The sequence below is a fragment of the Somniosus microcephalus genome, chromosome 11, assembly GCF_052327205.1.
Source record: "Somniosus microcephalus isolate GS21.2 chromosome 11, FLI_Smic_1.0, whole genome shotgun sequence".
NCBI lineage: Eukaryota > Metazoa > Chordata > Chondrichthyes > Squaliformes > Somniosidae > Somniosus > Somniosus microcephalus.
The window spans coordinates 7,387,999-7,408,464 of NC_140997.1; the positions used below are offsets into that span (position 1 = coordinate 7,387,999).

The following is a 20,466-nucleotide window of genomic DNA, read 5'->3' on the forward strand; positions in this document are numbered from 1 at the left end:
TGCTTTATTGGCATGAAAGTTTACAGAGAACCATATTGCCAAAGCTTACATAGCAAAAAGGTACAGTTTTCCAACATTCTGTAGGTGTCAATCGATTTGACATTTGTTGGGCACATACAATATTACTTTTAAACAATATTAATTTTAAACAGTCTTTGTACTTAATTTGGTACGTTCAATATTAATTTTAAACAGTCTTAATTTTAAACAGTCCTCAGGTTGTGACATGTTGTTACATATTTGGCCCCAAGGTATGGTCTGTCTCCTTCTCCTAGGACTAATCTCAATTTTGACAGGTCATCCAATTCCTTGAAATCTGGGGTTGTTTGGCTTAGCTTGTTGAATAATATGTTTCTTGATGTGTTGAATTTTTCGCATTTTAGGAGGAAATGCATCTCTGTTTCAACCTCGCCGACCAGACATTGATCGCATATTCTATTGTCTCTAGGCTGCCAGGATTTCTTGTATCTGCCTTTTTCAATTTCCAGTTGGTGGTCGCTTAGTCTGTACCTGGTGAGGGTCTGTCTCTGTTTTGTGTCTCTGATGGTCGTGAGGTAGTCTGCCAGTTTATATTCTCTTTTGAGGGCCCGGTAACATTCTAATCTGCTTTGGCTTTCAGTTATTTTGTTCCAATGTTCCAGGTAGGTTTCTTTGCATTTTTTAATGATTTGGTTCACTCGGATTGGTGTTTGGACGGCTGTGTTGGTCTGGGGCTGGTCAGGGTCCAGCTGAGTACTTAGTTTCAGTAGCAGCTGACTCAGGGGACTCTTTTCTGGGTTTAGCTCTTGGGTCTGAAAGGCTTTGAAATGAAGGGTGTCTGGGGAGCTAGATTTGAGGTGATTTAGGAAGTTTAGTGCTCGTTTTTGGATGTTTATTATCAGTGGGTATCTGCCTAGTTCGGCTCTGCATGCATTTGTTGGCGTTTTTCTTTGGGTGCAAAGGATGCTTCGGCAGAATTCTGCATGTAGGGCTTCTATTGTGTGTTTTTCCCATTTAGTGTAGCTTTGGTGATTTAGCGGGCCCCATACTTCACTACCGTACAGTGCAATGGGCAGGATTATGCTGTCAAATATTTTGAGCCAGATTTTGATTGGGATTTGGATGTTGTAGAATTTTCTTTTTATTGCATATAGGGCTCTTCGGGCTTTTTCTTTTAGTGCATTCACTGCTATGCTGAAGCTCCCTGATGCTGTAATAGTTAGACCAAGGTAGGTGTAGCTCATAGTGTGTCCTATAGTGGTATCACTGAGGGTAAACTGGTATTTGTTTTCCTGACATCTGGGCCTTTTTTGAAAAATCATGATGTTGGTTTTCTTTAGATTTACTGTTAGAGCCCAATTTTGGCAGTATTTGTCGAGTAGGTCTAGTTGTTGCTGTAATCCCTGTTCTGTGGGAGACAGCAGAACCAGGTCGTCCGCATAGAACAGGGATTTCACTTCTCCATCCAGGAGACGGAGACCTGGTGACTCGCTTTGCTCCAGCATGTCTGCTAATTCATTTATGTATATGTTGAACAGGGTCGGGCTCAAATTGCAGCCCTGCCGGACGCCTCTTCTCTGGGTGAAGAAATCGGTGCGTTTGTCTCCAATTTTGACCCCGCATTTGTTTTTCAGATACATTGATTTAATAAGGTCATAGACTTTGCCCCCTATTCCACACTGAAGAAGTTTATAATAGAGCCCTTCGTGCCATATAGAGTCAAAGGCTTTCTTGAAGTCGATGAAACAGGTGAATATTTTCCCATTTTTTGTTTGGTGTATATGTTTTTCAATGAGGGTGTGAAGGGTATAGATATGGTCGGCGGTGCGGTGTTTTGGAAGAAAGCCTATTTGGTTTTTTCTGAGGATATTATGTTTGTTAAGAAAATCAAGTAATCTACTATTTAGAATACTGCAGAATAACTTCCCTAGACAACTGTTGACACAGATGCCGCAGTAGTTATTTGGGTCTGATTTGTTTCCACTTTTATATATGGGGGAGATTAGTCCTTGGCACCAGATATCGGGAAAACAGCCTGAACGTAATATGATGTTGAATAATTTGAGTACCGCACCCTGCATCTCCATAGTGCTGAACTTGAGCATTTCATTTTTGATGTTGTCTGGGCCACAGGCTTTCTTTAGGTGGAGAGATTTTGTTTTTGTGGCCAGTTCTTTCCATGTGATTGGGGAGTCTGGAGGGTTTTGGTTGTCTTTAATTGTTGCTTCTAATGTGTGGAGTTTTTCTGTGACCTGATGTTGACTTGGGTTTGTTTCGTTTATTGGGATGTCTTTGTAGAGGTTTTCAAAATGTGTTCTCCAGATGTCGCCATCTTGGATTGGTAATGCTTGCAATTGTGTTGTACTCAGGTTATTCCACATTTCCCAGAATTGTTTTGGATTGGTGGAGTTTTCAATTTCTTCGAGTATTTTGTGGGTATAGTTTTGTGTTTTGTTCCTAATGGTGTGTTTATATCTTTTGAGGGTTTCATTGTATCTAGTACGTAGGTCCGGATTGTTTGGTTGGCGATGCTTTTGGTTTGATATTTTTCTCAGGTCTTTTCTGGCATTTTTGCATTCGTGGTCAAACCATTTCTTATTTTTATTTTGTCTTTTGTGACGCTTCCTCTTCTGTTTCACAAGGTCGGCTTTTACAGCTGCCTCATGGAAGATCATATTTATATCCTCTATGGCCATGTTTACACCATCTCTGGTGATCTCGTATGGGTTTTCTTTAAATTTTGATATTTTACTTGTGAGATCAGGTGACTTTAGTGCTGTGATGAATTTATCTCCACTGTCTGGGGCCCATCTGTATGTCTGGTTTATTTTATGTAGCTTACTGGGTTCCTTTTTTGTGTCTGTAGTTTGGGCAGAAAGTTTAAGGTACACATTTATTTGGTTATGGTCTGAGAGGGGGGATTGCTGCCTGACAGTGAATGCGTTGATATCGCAGGGGTCCAGGTCAGTGATTGTACAGTCCACCACACTAGACCCAAGAGTTGAGGAGTATGTGAGTCTCCCTAGGGAGTCCCCTCTGAACCTACCGTTAACTATGTACAGGCCTAAGGCTCGGCAGAGTTGCACTACCTCCCTACCGCTTTTATTTATTTCACGATCAAGGTTGTTCCGATTTGCGATGGCTGGTGTGACATCTAAAGGGGTCTGGCCAAACACATGGTTGTTTCCCTGTGGGTCTATGAAGTCAGGTTCACAACCGGTCCTTGCATTTAGGTCCCCACATATTATCACCTTTCCTTGGGCCTGGAAATGGCTGATTTCCATGTGGAGAGTATCAAATAACTCCTCTTCGAAATATGGCGATTCTATTGGAGGTATGTAGATCGCACATAAGTAAACATCTTTTTTTGCTATTCCTATATTTTTATCTAGTTTTAGCCATACGTGTGATTTTCCCTGTTTTACCGGTGAGATGTGTTTGTCCAGTTCTCCCTTATACCACACCAATATTCCCCCGGAGGTTCTGCCCTTGCGTGTTTTAGTGTTCTTTACTGAGGGCACAATGATTTCATGGTACATTGGAGGACAGTGGGTCGGCACGTCCTTTTGGCACCATGTTTCTGTTAACACAATTATATCAATGTCTTTTACAGCTTTTAGGAATTCAGGGTCTGTACTCTTCATCCCAAAAGTTGAGGAGCGGAGGCCCTGGATATTCCAGCAGCTTATGTGGAAAGAACGCATTTATATAGTTCAAAAAAACGAAATAAAATGGACCTATTTTGTGGGATGAGTGTGGAAACACTATTTTCTATAATGCTAAATGATGATTTAGTATAAATTTCATGAGGTATGCACATATAGCTATCTAATAATAGTAATAATACTGATAAGATAACAATAATGATAATGATAAATAACAATATTAATAATTTCTCCGGCTTTCTATCAGGCTGTTCAGCATCGTCATGATCTTTCTCAGTTCTTGGTCTACAGTCTGTGGTCTAGAGGGGGGTCTTGGGTCAGGTATAAAAGCACGGTTCTGTTGTTGGTTTTGTATAGGGGGGTGGGGGACATTGGTGGTCCTGTTTGGGCTCCCAATGGTAGAGGGGGTGGGAGGGCTGCGTCTTTTGGCAGTGTTTATGAGGTTTCTTGCGAAGACCCACATCCGCTGTTTGAGTAGATGTATTTCGTCATAGAGGTCCCTTGTGTTGATGTTTGGATGATGGGCCAGGGAGACGTTGGGGAGGACAGAACATCTCGTGTCGATCTCCCTGTTGGTGTTGTGGATTATATAGGCTGGGGTGTCCTTTCTGGGCAGTAGTGTGGAGATCACGATCCGCGCCTTGGGGAATTCCCTGCTGGCCTTTTCCGCCATCCTGCTCACCGCCCTAGCAGTCCCTTTCCCCACTCTCTCTCTCTCTCTCCCTTTCCCCACTCTCTCTCTCTCTCTCTCTCTCCCTCTCTCCCTTTCCCCACTCTCTCTCTCTCTCTCCCTTTCCCCACTCTCTCTCTCTCTCTCTCCCTTTCCCCACTCTCTCTCTCTCTCTCTCCCTTTCCCTTTCCCCACTCTCTCTCTCTCTCTCTCTCCCTTTCCCCACTCTCTCTCTCTCCCTTTCCCCTCTCTCTCTCTCTCCCTTTCCCCACTCTCTCTCTCTCCCTTTCCCCACTCTCTCTCCCTTTCCCCTCTCTCTCTCTCTCTCCCTTTCCCCACTCTCTCTCTCTCTCTCTCCCTTTCCCCACTCTCTCTCTCTCTCTCTCTCCCTTTCCCCACTCTCTCTCCCTCTCTCTCCCTTTCCCCACTCTCTCTCCCTCCCTTTCCCCTCTCTCTCCCCCCACTCTCTCTCTCTCTCCCTCTCTCCCTTTCCCCACTCTCTCTCTCTCTCCCTTTCCCCACTCTCTCTCTCTCTCCCTTTCCCCACTCTCTCTCTCTCTCCCTTTCCCCACTCTCTCTCTCTCTCCCTTTCCCCACTCTCTCTCTCTCTCTCTCCCTTTCCCCTCTCTCTCTCTCTCCCTTTCCCCACTCTCTCTCTCTCCCTTTCCCCACTCTCTCTCTCTCCCTTTCCCCACTCTCTCTCTCTCTCCCCCTTTCCCCACTCTCTCTCTCTCTCCCTTTCCCCACTCTCTCTCTCCCTTTCCCCTCTCTCTCTCTCTCCCTTTCCCCACTCTCTCTCTCTCCCTTTCCCCACTCTCTCTCTCTCTCCCTTTCCCCCCTCTCTCTCTCTCTCCCTTTCCCCCCTCTCTCTCTCTCTCTCTCCCTTTCCCCCCCTCTCTCTCTCCCTTTCCCCCCCTCTCTCTCTCCCTTTCCCCCCCTCTCTCTCTCCCTTTCCCCCCCTCTCTCTCTCCCTTTCCCCCCCTCTCTCTCTCCCTTTCCCCCCTCTCTCTCTCCCTTTCCCCCCTCTCTCTCTCCCTTTCCCCCCTTCTCTCTCTCCCTTTCCCCACTCTCTCTCTCTCTCTCCCTTTCCCCACTCTCTCTCTCTCCCTTTCCCCACTCTCTCTCTCTCCCTTTCCCCACTCTCTCTCCCTTTCCCCACTCTCTCTCCCTTTCCCCACTCTCTCTCCCTTTCCCCACTCTCTCTCTCTCCCTTTCCCCACTCTCTCTCCCTTTCCCCACTCTCTCTCCCTTTCCCCACTCTCTCTCTCTCTCCCTTTCCCCACTCTCTCTCTCTCTCTCTCTCCCCCTTTCCCCACTCTCTCTCTCTCTCTCCCCCTCCCTTTCCCCACTCTCTCTCTCTCTCTCTCTCCCTTTCCCCACTCTCTCTCTCTCTCCCTTTCCCCACTCTCTCTCTCCCTTTCCCCACTCTCTCTCTCTCTCTCTCTCCCTTTCCCCACTCTCTCTCTCTCCCTTTCCCCACTCTCTCTCCCTTTCCCCACTCTCTCCCATTTCCCTGCCCGGGTGAAGGACGGATATCCTCTCCGGCTGCCTGAGATATCGGAACGGGGACCCATCCTCCCAGCCACTCACTCCGATAAATGCAGCTCCCGGGCCGCCCGCCGCCCTCTCTCTCCCCGCGGCTCCGGCCAGTCGCTGCACGATGTGGTCCCGGGCCGACTGGCTGCTGCTTCTCAGCAAAGCAGGTAAGAGAGCTCCGAAACCGGGGGGAGAGAAAGCGAGCGGAGCGGAGATTACAGGGGTTCTGTCTGGGATTGTATTGCACTGTTTAATGCAGCTGTTATATTGCATATCCGGCATTGCATGTTTATGGGGGACCCCTCACTGTCCCTAGAAACCTTTTTGTGTGTAACAGGACTGGGTGTCCCAGCATTGACTGTGTGTGTAACAGGACTGAGTGTCCCAGCACTGACTGTGTGAGTAACAGGACTGGGTGTCCCAGCATTGACTGTGTGAGTAACAGGACTGGGTGTCCCAGCATTGACTGTGTGTGCAACAGGACTGAGTGTCCCAGCACTGATTGTGTGTGTAACAGGACCGAGTGTCCCAGCACTGACTGTGTGTGTAACAGGACTGAGTGTCCCAGCATTGACTGTGTGTGTAACAGGACTGGGTGTCCCAGCTGATGTGCCTCAATAATCCCGAGACTCGATGTTAGCGGAACAAAACAAGGCTTTTATTAACTTAGAAGATAACACGCAGTGGAGAGAGGTATCTTCCATCTGGAGCTCTGCAGTACTGGATATGAGGCCAGACTGAGCTGGCTTACATAGAGGCCAGGTATGGGCGGAGCCCTACACACAACACATTCCATACATTCCAATATACAATACAATGGTGAGGGGAAACCTGAAACCAACCACAGTCACAGGCAGTGATGAATGGAATATTTCATCACATTCACCCCTTCTATAGATTTAGTCTGTTCGGGGGTTTGGTAGTCCTCTGCGACCGACGTGGCTGTTGTGGTGTCGCGGGTGTCGGCTGGGTGTCCCCGGTGGCCTCCTGGGTCTCTGCCGGGGGTGCCGCCAGGGTTGTTGAAGGGGTAGTTGGTGGGGGTGCCGTTGGTCGATGTTCTTCCGGGGGTGATGAAAGTGTAGTGGGTGGGTAAGAGTTGCTGTGGTCGTTGTTGCTGCTATTGCCGTGGTTGTTGTCGTTACCGGCTGGGGCGACGTCTTTTATTGACACGGTGTCCTCCCTTCTGTCGGCGTGCCGGACATACGCGTATTGGGGGTTGGCGTGGAGTAGGTGCACTGGCTCCACGAGAGGGTCCGTCTTATGGCCCCTCACATGCCTTCGCACGAATACCGGACCTGGGGTGGAGAGCCATGACGGCATGGATATGCCTGAGGTGGATTTCCGGGGAAAGCTAAACATTCGTTCATGAGGCGTGGCATTAATGGCAGTACACAATAGCGACCGTATCGAATGGAGCACATCTGAGAGGACTTCCTGCCAGCAGGAGATAGGGAGGCCTTTGGTCCTTAGAGCTAGAGTGACTGCTTTCCATACTGTCCCGTTCTCTCGCTCCACTTGACCGTTACCCCGGGGGTTGTAGCTGGTGGTACGGCTCGTGGCGATACCCCTGGACAGCATGTACTGGCGTAGCTCTTCACTCATGAAGGACGCCCCCCTATCCGTGTGGATGTAGCTCGGCATACCGAACAGGCAGAACAGGCTGTTGAGGCATTTAATGACCGTGGCGCTGGTCATGTCTGGGCAGGGGAAGGCGAATGGGAACCGGGAGTATTCGTCCACAATGTTCAGGAAGTAAACATTGTGGTCGACGGACGGGAGGGGGCCCTTGAAATCTAAGCTGAGCCGCTCAAAGGGCCGTGTAGCTTTGATTAAGTGGCCTCTATCAGGGTGGTAGAACCGAGGCTTGCACTCAGCGCAAGTGCGGCAGTTCCTGGTCAGAGACCGAACTTCCTCAATCGAGTAGGGTAAGTTGCGGGACTTTATGAAGTGGAACAGCCGCGTGACCCCTGGGTGGCAGAGGTCGTTGTGGAGGGTCTGTAGCCGATCCCCGGTGGCGCTGGCACACATCCCTCGTGAGAGGGCATCTGGGGATTCGTTAAGGGCCCCTGGCCGGTAAATGATGTCATACTCGAAGGTGGAGAGCTCGATCCGCCACCTAAGAATCTTATCATTTTTGATCTTCCCCCTCTGTTTATTATTGAACATAAACGCTACCGACCGCTGGTCGGTAAGTAGGGTGAAGCGTTTGCCGGCTAGGTAGTGGCGCCAGTGGCGCACTGCCTCCACAATGGCTTGGGCCTCCTTTTCCACAGAGGAGTGTCTGATCTCGGGCCCTTGGAGGGTCCTCGAGAAGAAAGCTACGGGCCGCCCCGCCTGGTTGAGGGTGGCCGCCAAGGCAAAGTCAGACGCATCACTTTCCACTTGAAATGGAGTGTTCTCGTCCACTGCCTGTAGCGTGGCCCGCTCAATATCCTGCTTAATGCTTTTGAAGGCGGCGTGGGCCTCAGCAGAGAGCGGAAAAGAGGATGCTTTCAAGAGGGGGCGGGCTTTGTCGGAGTAGTTGGGGACCCATTGGGAATAATAAGAAAATAACCCCAGGCACCTTTTCAGGGCTTTGGGAGTGTTGGGCAGGGGCAGCTCCCGTAGGGGGCGCAATCGGTCGGGGTCTGGTCCGATTTCCCCATTCTCCACCACGCTGCCTAGTATGCAGAGGCGCGTGGTGTTGAAAACGCACTTGTCCTCGTTGTAGGTGAGGTTGAGTTTTTGTGCGGTTTTCAGGAACCTCTCGAGGTTCGAGTCGTGATCCTGCTGGTTGTGACCGCAGATGGTGACGTTGTCGAGGTAGGGGAAGGTTGCCTGCACGTGGTGGTCATCGACCATGCGATCCATCTCCCTCTGGAAGACCGAGACCCCATTCGTCACCCCAAAGGGGACTCTGAGGAATTGGTAGAGGCGTCCGTTCGCCTCGAAGGCGGTGTATGGGCGGTCCTCTGGTCTGATAGGGAGCTGGTGGTACGCTGACTTGAGGTCGATGGTGGAGAACACCCGGTATTGGGCGATTTGGTTCACGATTTCTGATATGCAGGGTAGCGGGTAGGCGTCTAGTTGGGTGTACCTGTTGATCGTTTGGCTATAGTCGATCACCATCCGTTTCTTCTCGCTACCCCTTACCACTACCACTTGGGCGCGCCACGGGCTGTTGCTGCGTTCAATAATGCGCTCTTTCAGGAGCCTGTCTACCTCGGTCGCGATAAACCGCCTGTCCTCCCAGCTGTACCTCCTGTTTTTGGTCGCTATTGGCCGGCAGTTAGGGGTAAGGTTCGCGAATAGCGAAGGCGGCTTTACCTTCAGGGTAGCCAGGCCGCACACTGTGAGGGGCGGCTGGGACCCACCGTACTTGAGCGTGATGCTTTGGTGGTTGCACTGGAAATCCAGGCCCAAGATCACGCTCGCGCATCGATTCTTCATGATTAATACTTTAAAATTATCGTATACAGTCCCGTTAACGGACAATTGTACCGTGCAGTAACCCAGAATGGTCGATGTCTGGGTTTTATCAGCCATAGAGATGGTACCCCGAGTAGGGACCACCTTTAGGGAGAGTTGTTGTGCCAGTTCAGGGTGGATAAAACTCTCCGTGCTTCCGCTGTCAATTAAACATTTAACCCGGCACCCGTTTACCTCGATGTCCACCATTGATTTGGATAGTGGGTGGGGCCTGGTCTGGTCCACTGTGACCGATGCCACTGTAGGGCCCTGATCGAGACAAGATGGCGTCCACGCTGTCTGCTCACAAGATGGCGGACCCCACGAGGTCGGGCAAGATGGCGTCCAAGATGGCCGCTCCCACGGCGCACACGCGGCGGTGGCGGGTTTTGGTTTTCCGGCGGGGTTCCCTCTGCACACCTTCCCGAAGTGCCCCTTCTTACCGCACTTAAAGCAGGTGGTGCCTTTCGCCGGGCACAGGTTTCTGGTGTGCTTTGGCTGCCCGCAGAAGTAGCAGTTGGGTCCCCGATGCGTCGCGGCTGTCGTAGGGCTTCTGGGGGGAGAGCGGGGCCCCGACGGTGTCGGGCTGCCGGGCGGGGAAGATGCCTTCCAAGATGGCGGCACCCTTGGTGCACACGTGGCGGCGTGGACGGCGCGGGCTGAAGAGTAGGCGTCCGAGTTTCTCTGGGCCACATCCAGGGATCGCGCGGTGTCCGCAGCCTGTTTCAGGTCCAATCCCGTTTTTTCCAGCAGTCTTTGCCGGATGTAAGTGGAGCTGAGGCCTGTGATAAAGGCATCGCGAACAAGCTCGTTGGTGTACACTGCGGCTTTTACATCTCGGCACTTGCAGTCTTTGCCAAGCATTTTCAGGGTGCCTAGGAACTCCTCCACCGATTCCCCAGGTCGCTGTGCGCGAGTGGCGAGCAGATGCCTAGCATACACCTCATTCGTAGGCTGCTGGTAATGTGCCTTTAAGATGTCGCAGGCGGCCAGGTACGTGTCGGCGTCTTGGATGAGGGGGTAAACCTGGTGGCTTACCCAATTCCGCAGAATTCCGAGTTTCATACTCGCAGCGTCCGTAGCGTCTTTGATGGCTGCGGAATTGTCCAGGAAGAATTCCATACACATAAACCAGTGTCCGAAGCGTGCTGATCCAAATCCAAACGTTCGGGTTTCAGGAGTTGATCCATTGTGTTGAAAAATAAGTTAATAAAATTGATGTGCCTCAATAATCCCGAGACTCGATGTTAGCGGAACAAAACAAGGCTTTTATTAACTTAGAAGATAACACGCAGTGGAGAGAGGTATCTTCCATCTGGAGCTCTGCAGTACTGGATATGAGGCCAGACTGAGCTGGCTTACATAGAGGCCAGGTATGGGCGGAGCCCTACACACAACACATTCCATACATTCCAATATACAATACAATGGTGAGGGGAAACCTGAAACCAACCACAGTCACAGGCAGTGATGAATGGAATATTTCATCACACCAGCATTGACTGTGTGAGTAACAGGACTGGGTGTCCCAGCGTTGACTGTGTGTGTAACAGGACTGAGTGTCCCAGCATTGACTGTGTGAGTAACAGGACTGGGTGTCCCAGCACTGACTGTGTGTGTAACAGGACTGAGTGTCCCAGCACTGATTGTGTGTGTGTGTAACAGGACTGAGTGTCCCAGCACTGACTGTGTGTGTAACAGGACTGAGTGTCCCAGCACTGACTGTGTGTGTAACAGGACTGAGTGTCCCAGCACTGACTGTGTGTAACAGGACTGAGTGTCCCAGCATTGACTGTGTGTGTAACAGGACTGAGTGTCCCAGCATTGACTGTGTGTGTTACAGGACTGAGTGTCCCAGCACTGACTGTGTGTGTAACAGGACTGAGTGTCCCAGCACTGACTGTGTGTAACAGGACTGAGTGTCCCAGCACTGACTGTGTGTATAACAGGACTGAGTGTCCCAGCACTGACTGTGTGTATAACAGGACTGACTGTCCCAGCACTGACTGTGTGTGTGTAACAGGACTGAGTGTCTCAGCACTGACTGTGCGAGTAACAGGACTGAGTGTCCCAGCACTGACTGTGTGTGTGTTACAGGACTGAGTGTCCCAGCACTGACTGTGTGTATAACAGGACTGACTGTCCCAGCACTGACTGTGTGTGTGTGTGTGACAGGACTGAGTGTCTCAGCACTGACTGTGCGAGTAACAGGACTGAGTGTCCCAGCACTGACTGTGTGTGTGTTACAGGACTGAGTGTCCCAGCACTGACTGTGTGTATAACAGGACTGAGTGTCCCAGCACTGACTGTGTGTGTAACAGGACTGAGTGTCCCAGCACTGACTGTGTGTGTAACAGGACTGAGTGTCCCAGCACTGACTGTGTGTGTATAACAGGACTGAGTGTCCCAGCACTGACTGTGTGTGTAACAGGACTGAGTGTCCCAGCACTGACTGTGTGTATAACAGGACTGAGTGTCCCAGCACAGACTGTGTGTGTATAACAGGACTGAGTGTCCCAGCACTGGCCGTGTGTGTAACAGGACTGAGTGTCCCAGCACTGACTGTGTGTATAACAGGACTGAGTGTCCCAGCACAGACTGTGTGTGTATAACAGGACTGAGTGTCCCAGCACTGACTGTGTGTGTAACAGGACTGAGTGTCCCAGCACAGACTGTGTGTGTATAACAGGACTGAGTGTCCCAGCACTGGCCGTGTGTGTAACAGGACTGAGTGTCCCAGCACTGGCCGTGTGTGTAACAGGACTGAGAGTCCCAGCACTGACTGTGTGTGTAACAGGACTGAGTGTCCCAGCACTGACCGTGTGTGTAACAGGACTGAGTGTCCCAGCACTGACTGTGTGTGTAACAGGACTGAGTGTCCCAGCACTGACTCTGTGTGTAACAGGACTGAGTGTCCCAGCACTGACTGTGTGCGTGTGTAACAGGACTGAGTGTCCCAGCACTGACTGTGTGTGTATAACAGGACTGGCCAATATTTATCCTTCGACCAACATCACAAAAACAGATGATCTGGTCATTATCACATTGCTGTTTGTGGGATCTTGCTGTGCGCAAATTGTCTGCCGCGTTTCCTACATTAAAACAGTGACTACACTTCAAAAGTACTTCATTGGCTGTAAAGCGCTTTGGGACGTCCTGAGGTTGCGAAAGGCGCTGTAGAAATGAGAGTCTTTCTTTTCTCTTTGTGTGCGGGATTAGACTTTTCTTGTTGCTGACCCTCTTGGTCTCGGCTGACGCCCGAGTTGTGGGTGAGGTATAGACGGGCAGCTGGGGAGCGGTGACTTGGCGAGAGTCGGTGCCTTTGGGAGGGGAGGAGAGTGGGGGAATAGGAGTAAATAAAGATACAACAACTTGTATTTATATAGCACCTTAAACGTAGTAAAACGCCCCAAGGCGCTTCACAGGAGGGATTATCAGACAAAAATTGACACCAAGCCACATAAGGAGATATTAGAACAGGTGAAAGAGGTCGGTTTTAAGGAGCGCTTTAAAGAGAGGGGGAGAGGCGGAGAGGTTTAGGGAGGGAATTCCAGAGCTTAGGGCCGAGGCAACAGAAGGCACGGCCACCAATGGTGGAGCGATTATAATCAGGGATGCTCAAGAGGGCAGAATTAGAGGAGCGCAGATATCTCGGGGGGGTTGTGGGGCTGGAGGAGGTTACAGAGATAGGGAGGGGTGAGGCCACGGAGGGATTTGAAAACAAGGATGAGAATTTTAATAATACAGAGAATTCAAACTTCTGAAACAAGTCATGTCTTTAATTGGGATCTGTATCCTGCAGGATTTCTGCTCGCTACGACTCACCCGGACTGTGGTGGTGTTCTGATGCCCAGTGTCACCCATAGAATCCTACGATATTCCCTGCTGGTGACTGACTCCGCCAATGGGAACAGTTGCTCCTGGATTCTGCAAGTGCCCTTTTCAGAGAGTGTTGAGTTGGAGATTATCTCCTACCAGACGGGGTCCTGGACAGACTCCAGCTGCAGCTCAGCTTACCTGGCCATCAAACTGGGGGTGACACAGAAGGAAAGACGATTCTGCGGCCTGTTCCAGAGCATTCCCGAGGTTGGCAGGAAGCTCGTGATCCGAGGGAATGGGCCGGGTGTCATCACCCTACGAGCAGCGGCCTCTGGCATGAAGCAAGGATTTTCTCTGCGGTACTCGGGTGAGTTGTGATACATTGAACTACACGAGGACTGCAGGCATTGGGAAATGTTTACAGCCCTTTCTACAGTGAGTGGGTGTGTGAGTCTGTGTGTGGATATATGCCTGTCTGCATTAACTGTGGGGGTCTCCGTGTGTGTGTGTGTGTGTGTGTGTGTGTGTGTCTTTTATGTGTCCATTTATATGTGCGTGTGATTGTGTGACTGACTCTTTGTCTGCGTGTGTGCATATATTTGTGTGTATATCTGACTGACTGTGTATGTGTTTCTGTATCTCTATTGAATTTTTTGATGAGGTAACAGAGAGGGTTGATGAGGGCAATGCAGTTGACGTGGTGTACATGGATTTCCAAAAGGCGTTTGTTAAAGTGCCACATAATAGGCTCGCCAGCAAAGTTGAAGCCCATGGAATAAAAGGGACAGTGGCAGCATGGATACGGAATTGGCTAAGTGACAGGAAACAGAGAGTAGTGGTGAACGGTTGTTTTTCGGACTGGAGGAAGTGGTGTTCCCCAGGGGTTGGTACTAGGACCATATTAATGACTTGGACTTGGGTGTACAGGGCACAATTTCAAAATTTTCAGATGACACAAAACTTGGAAGTATAGTGAACAGTGAGGAGGAGAGTGATAGACTTCAAGAAGACATAGACAGGCTGGTGGAATGGGTGGACACGTGGCAGATGAAATTTAACACAGAAAAGTGTGAAGTGATACATTTTGGTAGGAAGAATGAGGAGAGGGAATATAAACTAAAGGGTACAATCCTAAAGGAGTGCATGAACAGAGAGGCCTGGGGGTATATGTGCACAAATCATTGAAGGTGGCAGGGCAGGTTGAGAAAGCGGATAAAAAAGCATATGGGATCCTGGGCTTCATAAATAGAGGCACAGAGTACAAAAGCAAGGAACATAAGAACATAAGAAACAGGAGCAGGAGGAGGCCATTCGGCCCATCGAGCCTGCTCCGCCATTCAATGAGATCATGGCTGATCTTTTACCTAATCTCCACTTTCCTGCTCTATCCCCATATCCCTCGATTCGCTTAATATCCAAAATTCTATCGATCTCTGTCTTAAATATCTTCTTCTTAGGCAGTCCCTCGGAACCGAGGATGATTTGCTTCCACATTAAAAATGAGTTCTCAGGTGACTGATGAGTCCAATGCGGGACCTACAGTCCCTGTCACAGGTGGGGCAGACGGTGGTTGAAGGGGCGGGTGGGTGGGGTGCTTGGGTTGACGTGCGCTCCTTGCGCTGCCTGCGCTTGGCTTCCGCTTGCTCCCGGCGAAGAGACTCGAGGTGTTCGGCGCCTTCCCGGATGCTTCTCCTCCACTTTGTGCGGTCTTGGGCCAGGGATTCCCAGGTGTCGGTGGGGATGTTGCACTTTTTCAAGGAGGCTTTGAGGGTGTCCTTAAAGCATTTCCTCTGCCCACCTGGGGCTCTCTTGCTGTGTCGGAGCTCCGAGTAGAGCACTTGCTTTGGGACTCTCGTATTGGGCATGCGGACAATGTGGCCCATCCATCGGAGCTGATCGAGCGTGGTCAAAGCGTCGATGCTGGGGATGTTGGCCTGAGCGAGAACACTGACGTTGGTGCGCCTATCCTGCCAATGGATTTGCAGGATCTTGCGGAGGCAGCGTTGGTGGTACCTCTCCAGTGCTTTGAGGTGCCTGCTGTACATGGTCCATGTCTCTGAAGCATACAGGAGGGCAGTTATCAGTACTGCTCTGTAGACCATGAGCTCAGTGCCGGGTTTGAGGTCCTGGTCTTCAAACACTCTCTTCCTCAGGCGACCGAAGGCTGCACTGGCGCACTGAAGGCGGTGTTGGACTTCATCATCGACGTCTGCTCTTGTTGACAGTAGGCTCCCGAGGATAAGGGGTAAGCCATTTAGGACAGAGATGAGGAGGAATTTCTTCACCCAGAGAGTGGTGAACCTGTGGAATTCTCTACCACAGAAGGCAGTAGAGGCCAATTCATTAAATATATTCAAGAAGGAGTTGGATATTTTTCTTAAGGCTAAAGGGATCAAGGGATATGGGGAGAAAGCAGGGACAGGGTACTGAATTTGGATGATCAGCCATGATCTCATTGAATGGCGGAGCAGGCTCGAGGGGCCGAATGGCCTACTCCTGCTCCTATCTTCTATGTTTCTATGTATGGAAAGTGGTCCACATTGTCCAAGGCCTCGTCGTGGATTTTGATAATCGGGGGGCAGTACTGTGTGGCGGGGGCAGGTTGGTAGAGGACCTTTGTCTTACGGATGTTTAGTGTAAGGCCCATGCTCTCGTATGCTTCGGTGAAGGTGTTGCCGATGTTTTGGAGTTCGACCTCCGAGTGAGCGCAGACGCAAGCATCGTCTGCATACTGTAATTTGACAACAGAGGATGGGACGACCTTGGATCTGGATTGGAGGCGATGGAGGTTGAACAGTTTCCCGTTTGTTCTGTAAATTACCTCCACTCCAGCGGGGAGCTTACTGAGGGTGAGATGGAGCATTGCAGCAAGGAAGATTGAGAAGAGCGTTGGTGCGATGACACAGCCTCGCTTGACCCTGGTCCGTACGTGAATTGGGTCTGTGGTGGAACCGTTGGTCAGGATCACGGCTTGCATGTCGTCGTGAAGCAGGCGGAGGATGGTGACAAACTTTTGACGGTAGCTGAATTTGAGGAGGACACTCCATAATCCCTCATGGTTGACAGTGTCAAAGGCCTTTGTGAGGTCAAAGAAGGCCATGAATATACTCATGAATACATCTTGAATGTACTCAACGACTGAGCCTCCACAGCCCTCTGGGGTAGAGAATTCCAAAGATTCACCACCCTCTGAGTGAAGAAATTTCTCATCTCAGTCCTAAATGGCCGACCCCTTATTCTGAGACTGTGACCCCGGTTCTAGACTCCCCACCCAGGGGAAAACATCCTCCCTGCATCTACCCTGTCAAGCCCAGTAAGAAATTTGTATGTTTCAATGAGATCACCTCTCATTCTTCTAAACTGTAGCAAATATAGGCCTAGTCTACTCAATCTCTCCTCATAGGACAATCCCCCCATCCCAGGAACCAGTCTGGTGAACCTTCGCTGCACTCCCTCTATGGCAAGTATATCCTTCCTTCGGTAAGGACACCAAAACTATACACAATACTCCAGGTGTGGTCTCACCAGGGCCCTATATAATTGCAGTAAGACGTCTTTACTCTTATACTCAAATCCTCTTGTAATAAAGGCCAACATACCATTTACTTTCCTAATTGCTTGCTGTACCTGCATGTTAACTTTCAGCAATTCAGTTACAAGGACACCCAGGTCCCTCTGAACACCAACATTTCCCAATCTCTCACCATTTAAAAAATACTCTGCTTTTCTATTTTTCCGACCAAAGTGGATAACTTCACATTTCTCCACATTATATTCCATTTGCCATGTTCTTGCCCACTCACAATTCAAATCGCTTTATTGGCATGATAAGTTACATCTTATGTTGCCAAAGCATCAAAATACATTTATGGTTTAGCACATAAACGCAGTTCTATTCATACAGTGTATAAACAGGTATATCCCTGAGTGTATAAATATACATTCGCATTGTTTATATATATTCTTTTCTTAGTTCACTCACTTATCCTGTCTATATCCCCTTGAAGCCTCTTTGCATTCTCCTCACAACTTACATTCCCACCCAGCTTTGTATCATCAGCAAACTTGGATATATTACACTCGGTCCCATCATCCAAATCATTGATGTAGATTGTGAATAGCTGAGGCCCAAGCACTGATCCTCGCGGTACCCCACTAGTTACAGCCTGCCAACCCGAAAATGACCCGTTTATTCCTACTCTCTGTTTTCTGTCCGTTCACCAATCCTCAATCCATGCTAGTATATTACCCCCAATCCCATGAGCCCTAATTTTGTTTAATAACCTCGTGTGGCACCTTATCGAATGTCTTCTGAAAATCCAAATACACCACATCCACTGGTTCCCCCTTATCTATTCTGCTAGTAATAATTTCAAAAAACTCTCACAGAAGTTATGATGAAACTTTATAAAATACTGGTTTGGTCACAACTGGAGTATTGTACACAATTCTGGGCACCGCACTTTAGGAAGGATGTGAAGGCCTTAGAGAGGATGCAGAAAAGTTTTATGAGAATGGTCCCAGGGATGAGGGTCTTCAGTTACTTTGACAGACTGGAGAAACTGGGGTTGTTCTCCTTGGAGCAGAGAAGATTGAGAGGAGATTTGATCGAGGTGTTCAAAATCATGAGGGGTCTGGACAGAGTAGAGAGAGAGAAACTGTTCCCATTGGCAGAAGGGTCGAGAACCAGAGGACACTGATTTAAGGTGATTGGCAGAAGAACCAAAGGCGACATGAGGAAAAACTTTTTTACGCAGTGAATGGTTAGGATCTGGAAATGCACTGCCTGAAAGGGTGGTGGAGGCAGACTCAATCGTGGCTTTCAAAAGGGAGTTGGATAATTATATCAAGGAAAAAAATTGCAGGTCTCCGGGGAAAGGGCGGGGGAGTGGGACTGGCTGAAGTGCTCTTGCAGAGAGCTGGCACGGGCTCGACGGGCCGAATGGCCTCCTCCTGTGCTGTAACCATTCTATGATTATATCTGTGTGTCTGACTCTGTATGTACATATGTATGTGAGCCCCTCTCTGTCGCTGTAACCTCCTCCAGCCGTACAACCCCCACCCCAGATCCCTGAACTCCTCTAATTCTGGCCTCTTGTCTATCTTCCATTATAATCGCTCCATCATTGGCGGCCGTGCCTTCAGCTGTCGAGGCCCTAAGCTCTGGAATTCCCTCCCTAAACCTCTCCGCCTCTCTCTCCTCCTTTAAGACGCTCCTTAAAACCGACCTCTTTGACCAAGCTTTTGGTCACCTGCCCTAATATCTCCTTATGTGGCTCGGTGTCAAATTTTGTTTGATAATCGCTCCTGTGAAGTGTCTTGGGACGTTTTACTACGTTAAAGGCGCTATATAAATGCAAGTTGTTGTTGTGTGAGTGGCTGTCTGTCTGTCTGTCTGACTCTGTCTGTCTGTCTGTCTGACTCTGTGTGTCTGGCTCTGTCTGTCTGACTCTGTCTGTCTGTCTGACTCTCTGTCTGTCTGACTCTGTCTGTCTGTCTGACTCTGTCTGTGTGTCTGACTCTGTCTGTCTGTCTGACTCTGTCTGTCTGTCTGACTCTGTCTGTCTGTCTGACTCTGTCTGTCTGTCTGACTCTGTCTGTCTGTCTGACTCTGTCTGTCTGACTCTGTCTGTCTGTCTGACTCTGTGTCTGGCTCTGTCTGTCTGACTCTGTCTGTCTGTCTGACTCTCTGTCTGTCTGGCTCTGTCTGTCTGACTCTGTCTGTCTGTCTGACTCTGTCTGTGTGTCTGACTCTGTGTCTGTCTGACTCTGTCTGTGTGTCTGACTCTGTCTGTCTGTCTGACTCTGTCTGTCTGTCTGACTGTCTGTCTGTCTGACTCTGTCTGTCTGACTCTGTCTGTCTGTCTGACTCTGTCTGTCTGTCTGACTCTGTCTGTCTGTCTGACTCTCTGTCTGTCTGTCTGACTCTGTCTGTCTGTCTGACTCTGTCTGTCTGTCTGACTCTGTCTGTCTGACTCTGTCTGTCTGACTCTGTCTGTCTGTCTGACTCTGTCTGTCTGACTCTGTCTGTGTGTCTGACTCTGTCTGTCTGACTCTGTCTGTCTGTCTGACTCTGTCTGTCTGTCTGACTCTGTCTGTCTGTCTGACTCTGTCTGTGTGTCTGACTCTGTCTGTCTGTCTGACTCTGTCTGTCTGTCTGACTCTGTCTGTGTGTCTGACTCTGTCTGTCTGTCTGACTCTGTCTGTCTGTCTGACTCTGTCTGTCTGTCTCTGTCTGTCTGACTCTGTCTGTCTGTCTGACTCTCTGTCTGTCTGGCTCTGTCTGTCTGACTCTGTCTGTCTGTCTGACTCTGTCTGTCTGTCTGACTCTGTCTGTCTGTCTGACTCTGTCTGTCTGACTCTGTCTGTCTGTCTGACTCTGTCTGTCTGTCTGACTCTGTCTGTGTGTCTGACTCTGTCTGTCTGTCTGGCTCTCTGTCTGTCTGGCTCTGTCTGTCTGACTCTGTCTGTGTGTCTGACTCTGTCTGTCTGTCTGACTCTGTCTGTCTGTCTGACTCTGTCTGTCTGTCTGACTCTGTGTGTTTCTGTTTCTGTCTGTGTGTCTGGCTCTGTGTGTCTGGCTCTGTGTGTCTGACTCTGTCTGTCTGTCTGACTCTGTCTGTCTGTCTGACTCTGTCTGTGTGTCTGACTCTGTCTGTCTGTCTGACTCTCTGTCTGTCTGGCTCTGTCTGTCTGACTCTGTCTGTGTGTCTGACTCTGTCTGTCTGTCTGACTCTGTCTGTCTGTCTGACTCTGTCTGTCTGTCTGACTCTGTGTGTTTCTGTTTCTGTCTGTGTGTCTGGCTCTGTGTGTCTGGCTCTGTGTGTCTGGCTCTGTCTGTGTGTCTGGCTCTGTCTGTGTGTCTGACTCTGTCTGTCTGGCTCTGTCTGTGTGTCTGGCTCTGTGTGTCTGGCTCTGTTTCTGTTTCTGTCTGTCTGTCTGGCTCTGACTGTCTGACTCTGTGTTTCTGTCTGTGTGTCTGGCTCTGTCTGTCTGGCTCTGTCTGTCTGGCTCTGTGTGTTTCTGTTTCTGTCTGTGTGTCTGGCTCTGTCTGTCTGGCTCTGTGTGTTTCTGTTTCTGTCTGTGTGTCTGGCTCTGTCTGTGTGTCTGGCTCTGTCTGTGTGTCTGGCTCTGTCTGTCTGGCTCTGTGTGTTTCTGTTTCTGTCTGTGTGTCTGGCTCTGTCTGTGTGTCTGGCTCTGTCTGACTGTGTCTGGCTCTGTCTGTCTGACTCTGTTTCTGTTTCTGTCTGTCTGTCTGGCTCTGACTGTCTGGCTCTGTCTGTCTGACTGTGTGTCTGGCTCTGTCTGTCTGGCTCTGTGTGTTTCTGTTTCTGTCTGTGTGTCTGGCTC

At 49.7% G+C, this 20,466-nt stretch overlaps 1 protein-coding gene across 3 annotated transcripts in view; it reads left to right on the top strand.

Annotated features, from left to right (window-relative positions):
* The first annotated feature begins 5,674 nt into the window (after window positions 1-5,674).
* Window positions 5,675-20,466, top strand: part of vap (vascular associated protein) — a 59,331-nt gene continuing 44,539 nt past the window's right edge. For all 3 annotated transcript variants that reach the window (XM_086000092.1, XM_086000094.1, XM_086000095.1), the window contains exons 1-2: window positions 5,675-6,017; window positions 13,100-13,483. In XM_086000092.1, the coding sequence (XP_085856218.1) occupies window positions 5,975-6,017; window positions 13,100-13,483 (427 nt within the window). In that variant the 5' untranslated portion in view covers window positions 5,675-5,974. The remainder of the gene's footprint in view (window positions 6,018-13,099; window positions 13,484-20,466) is intronic.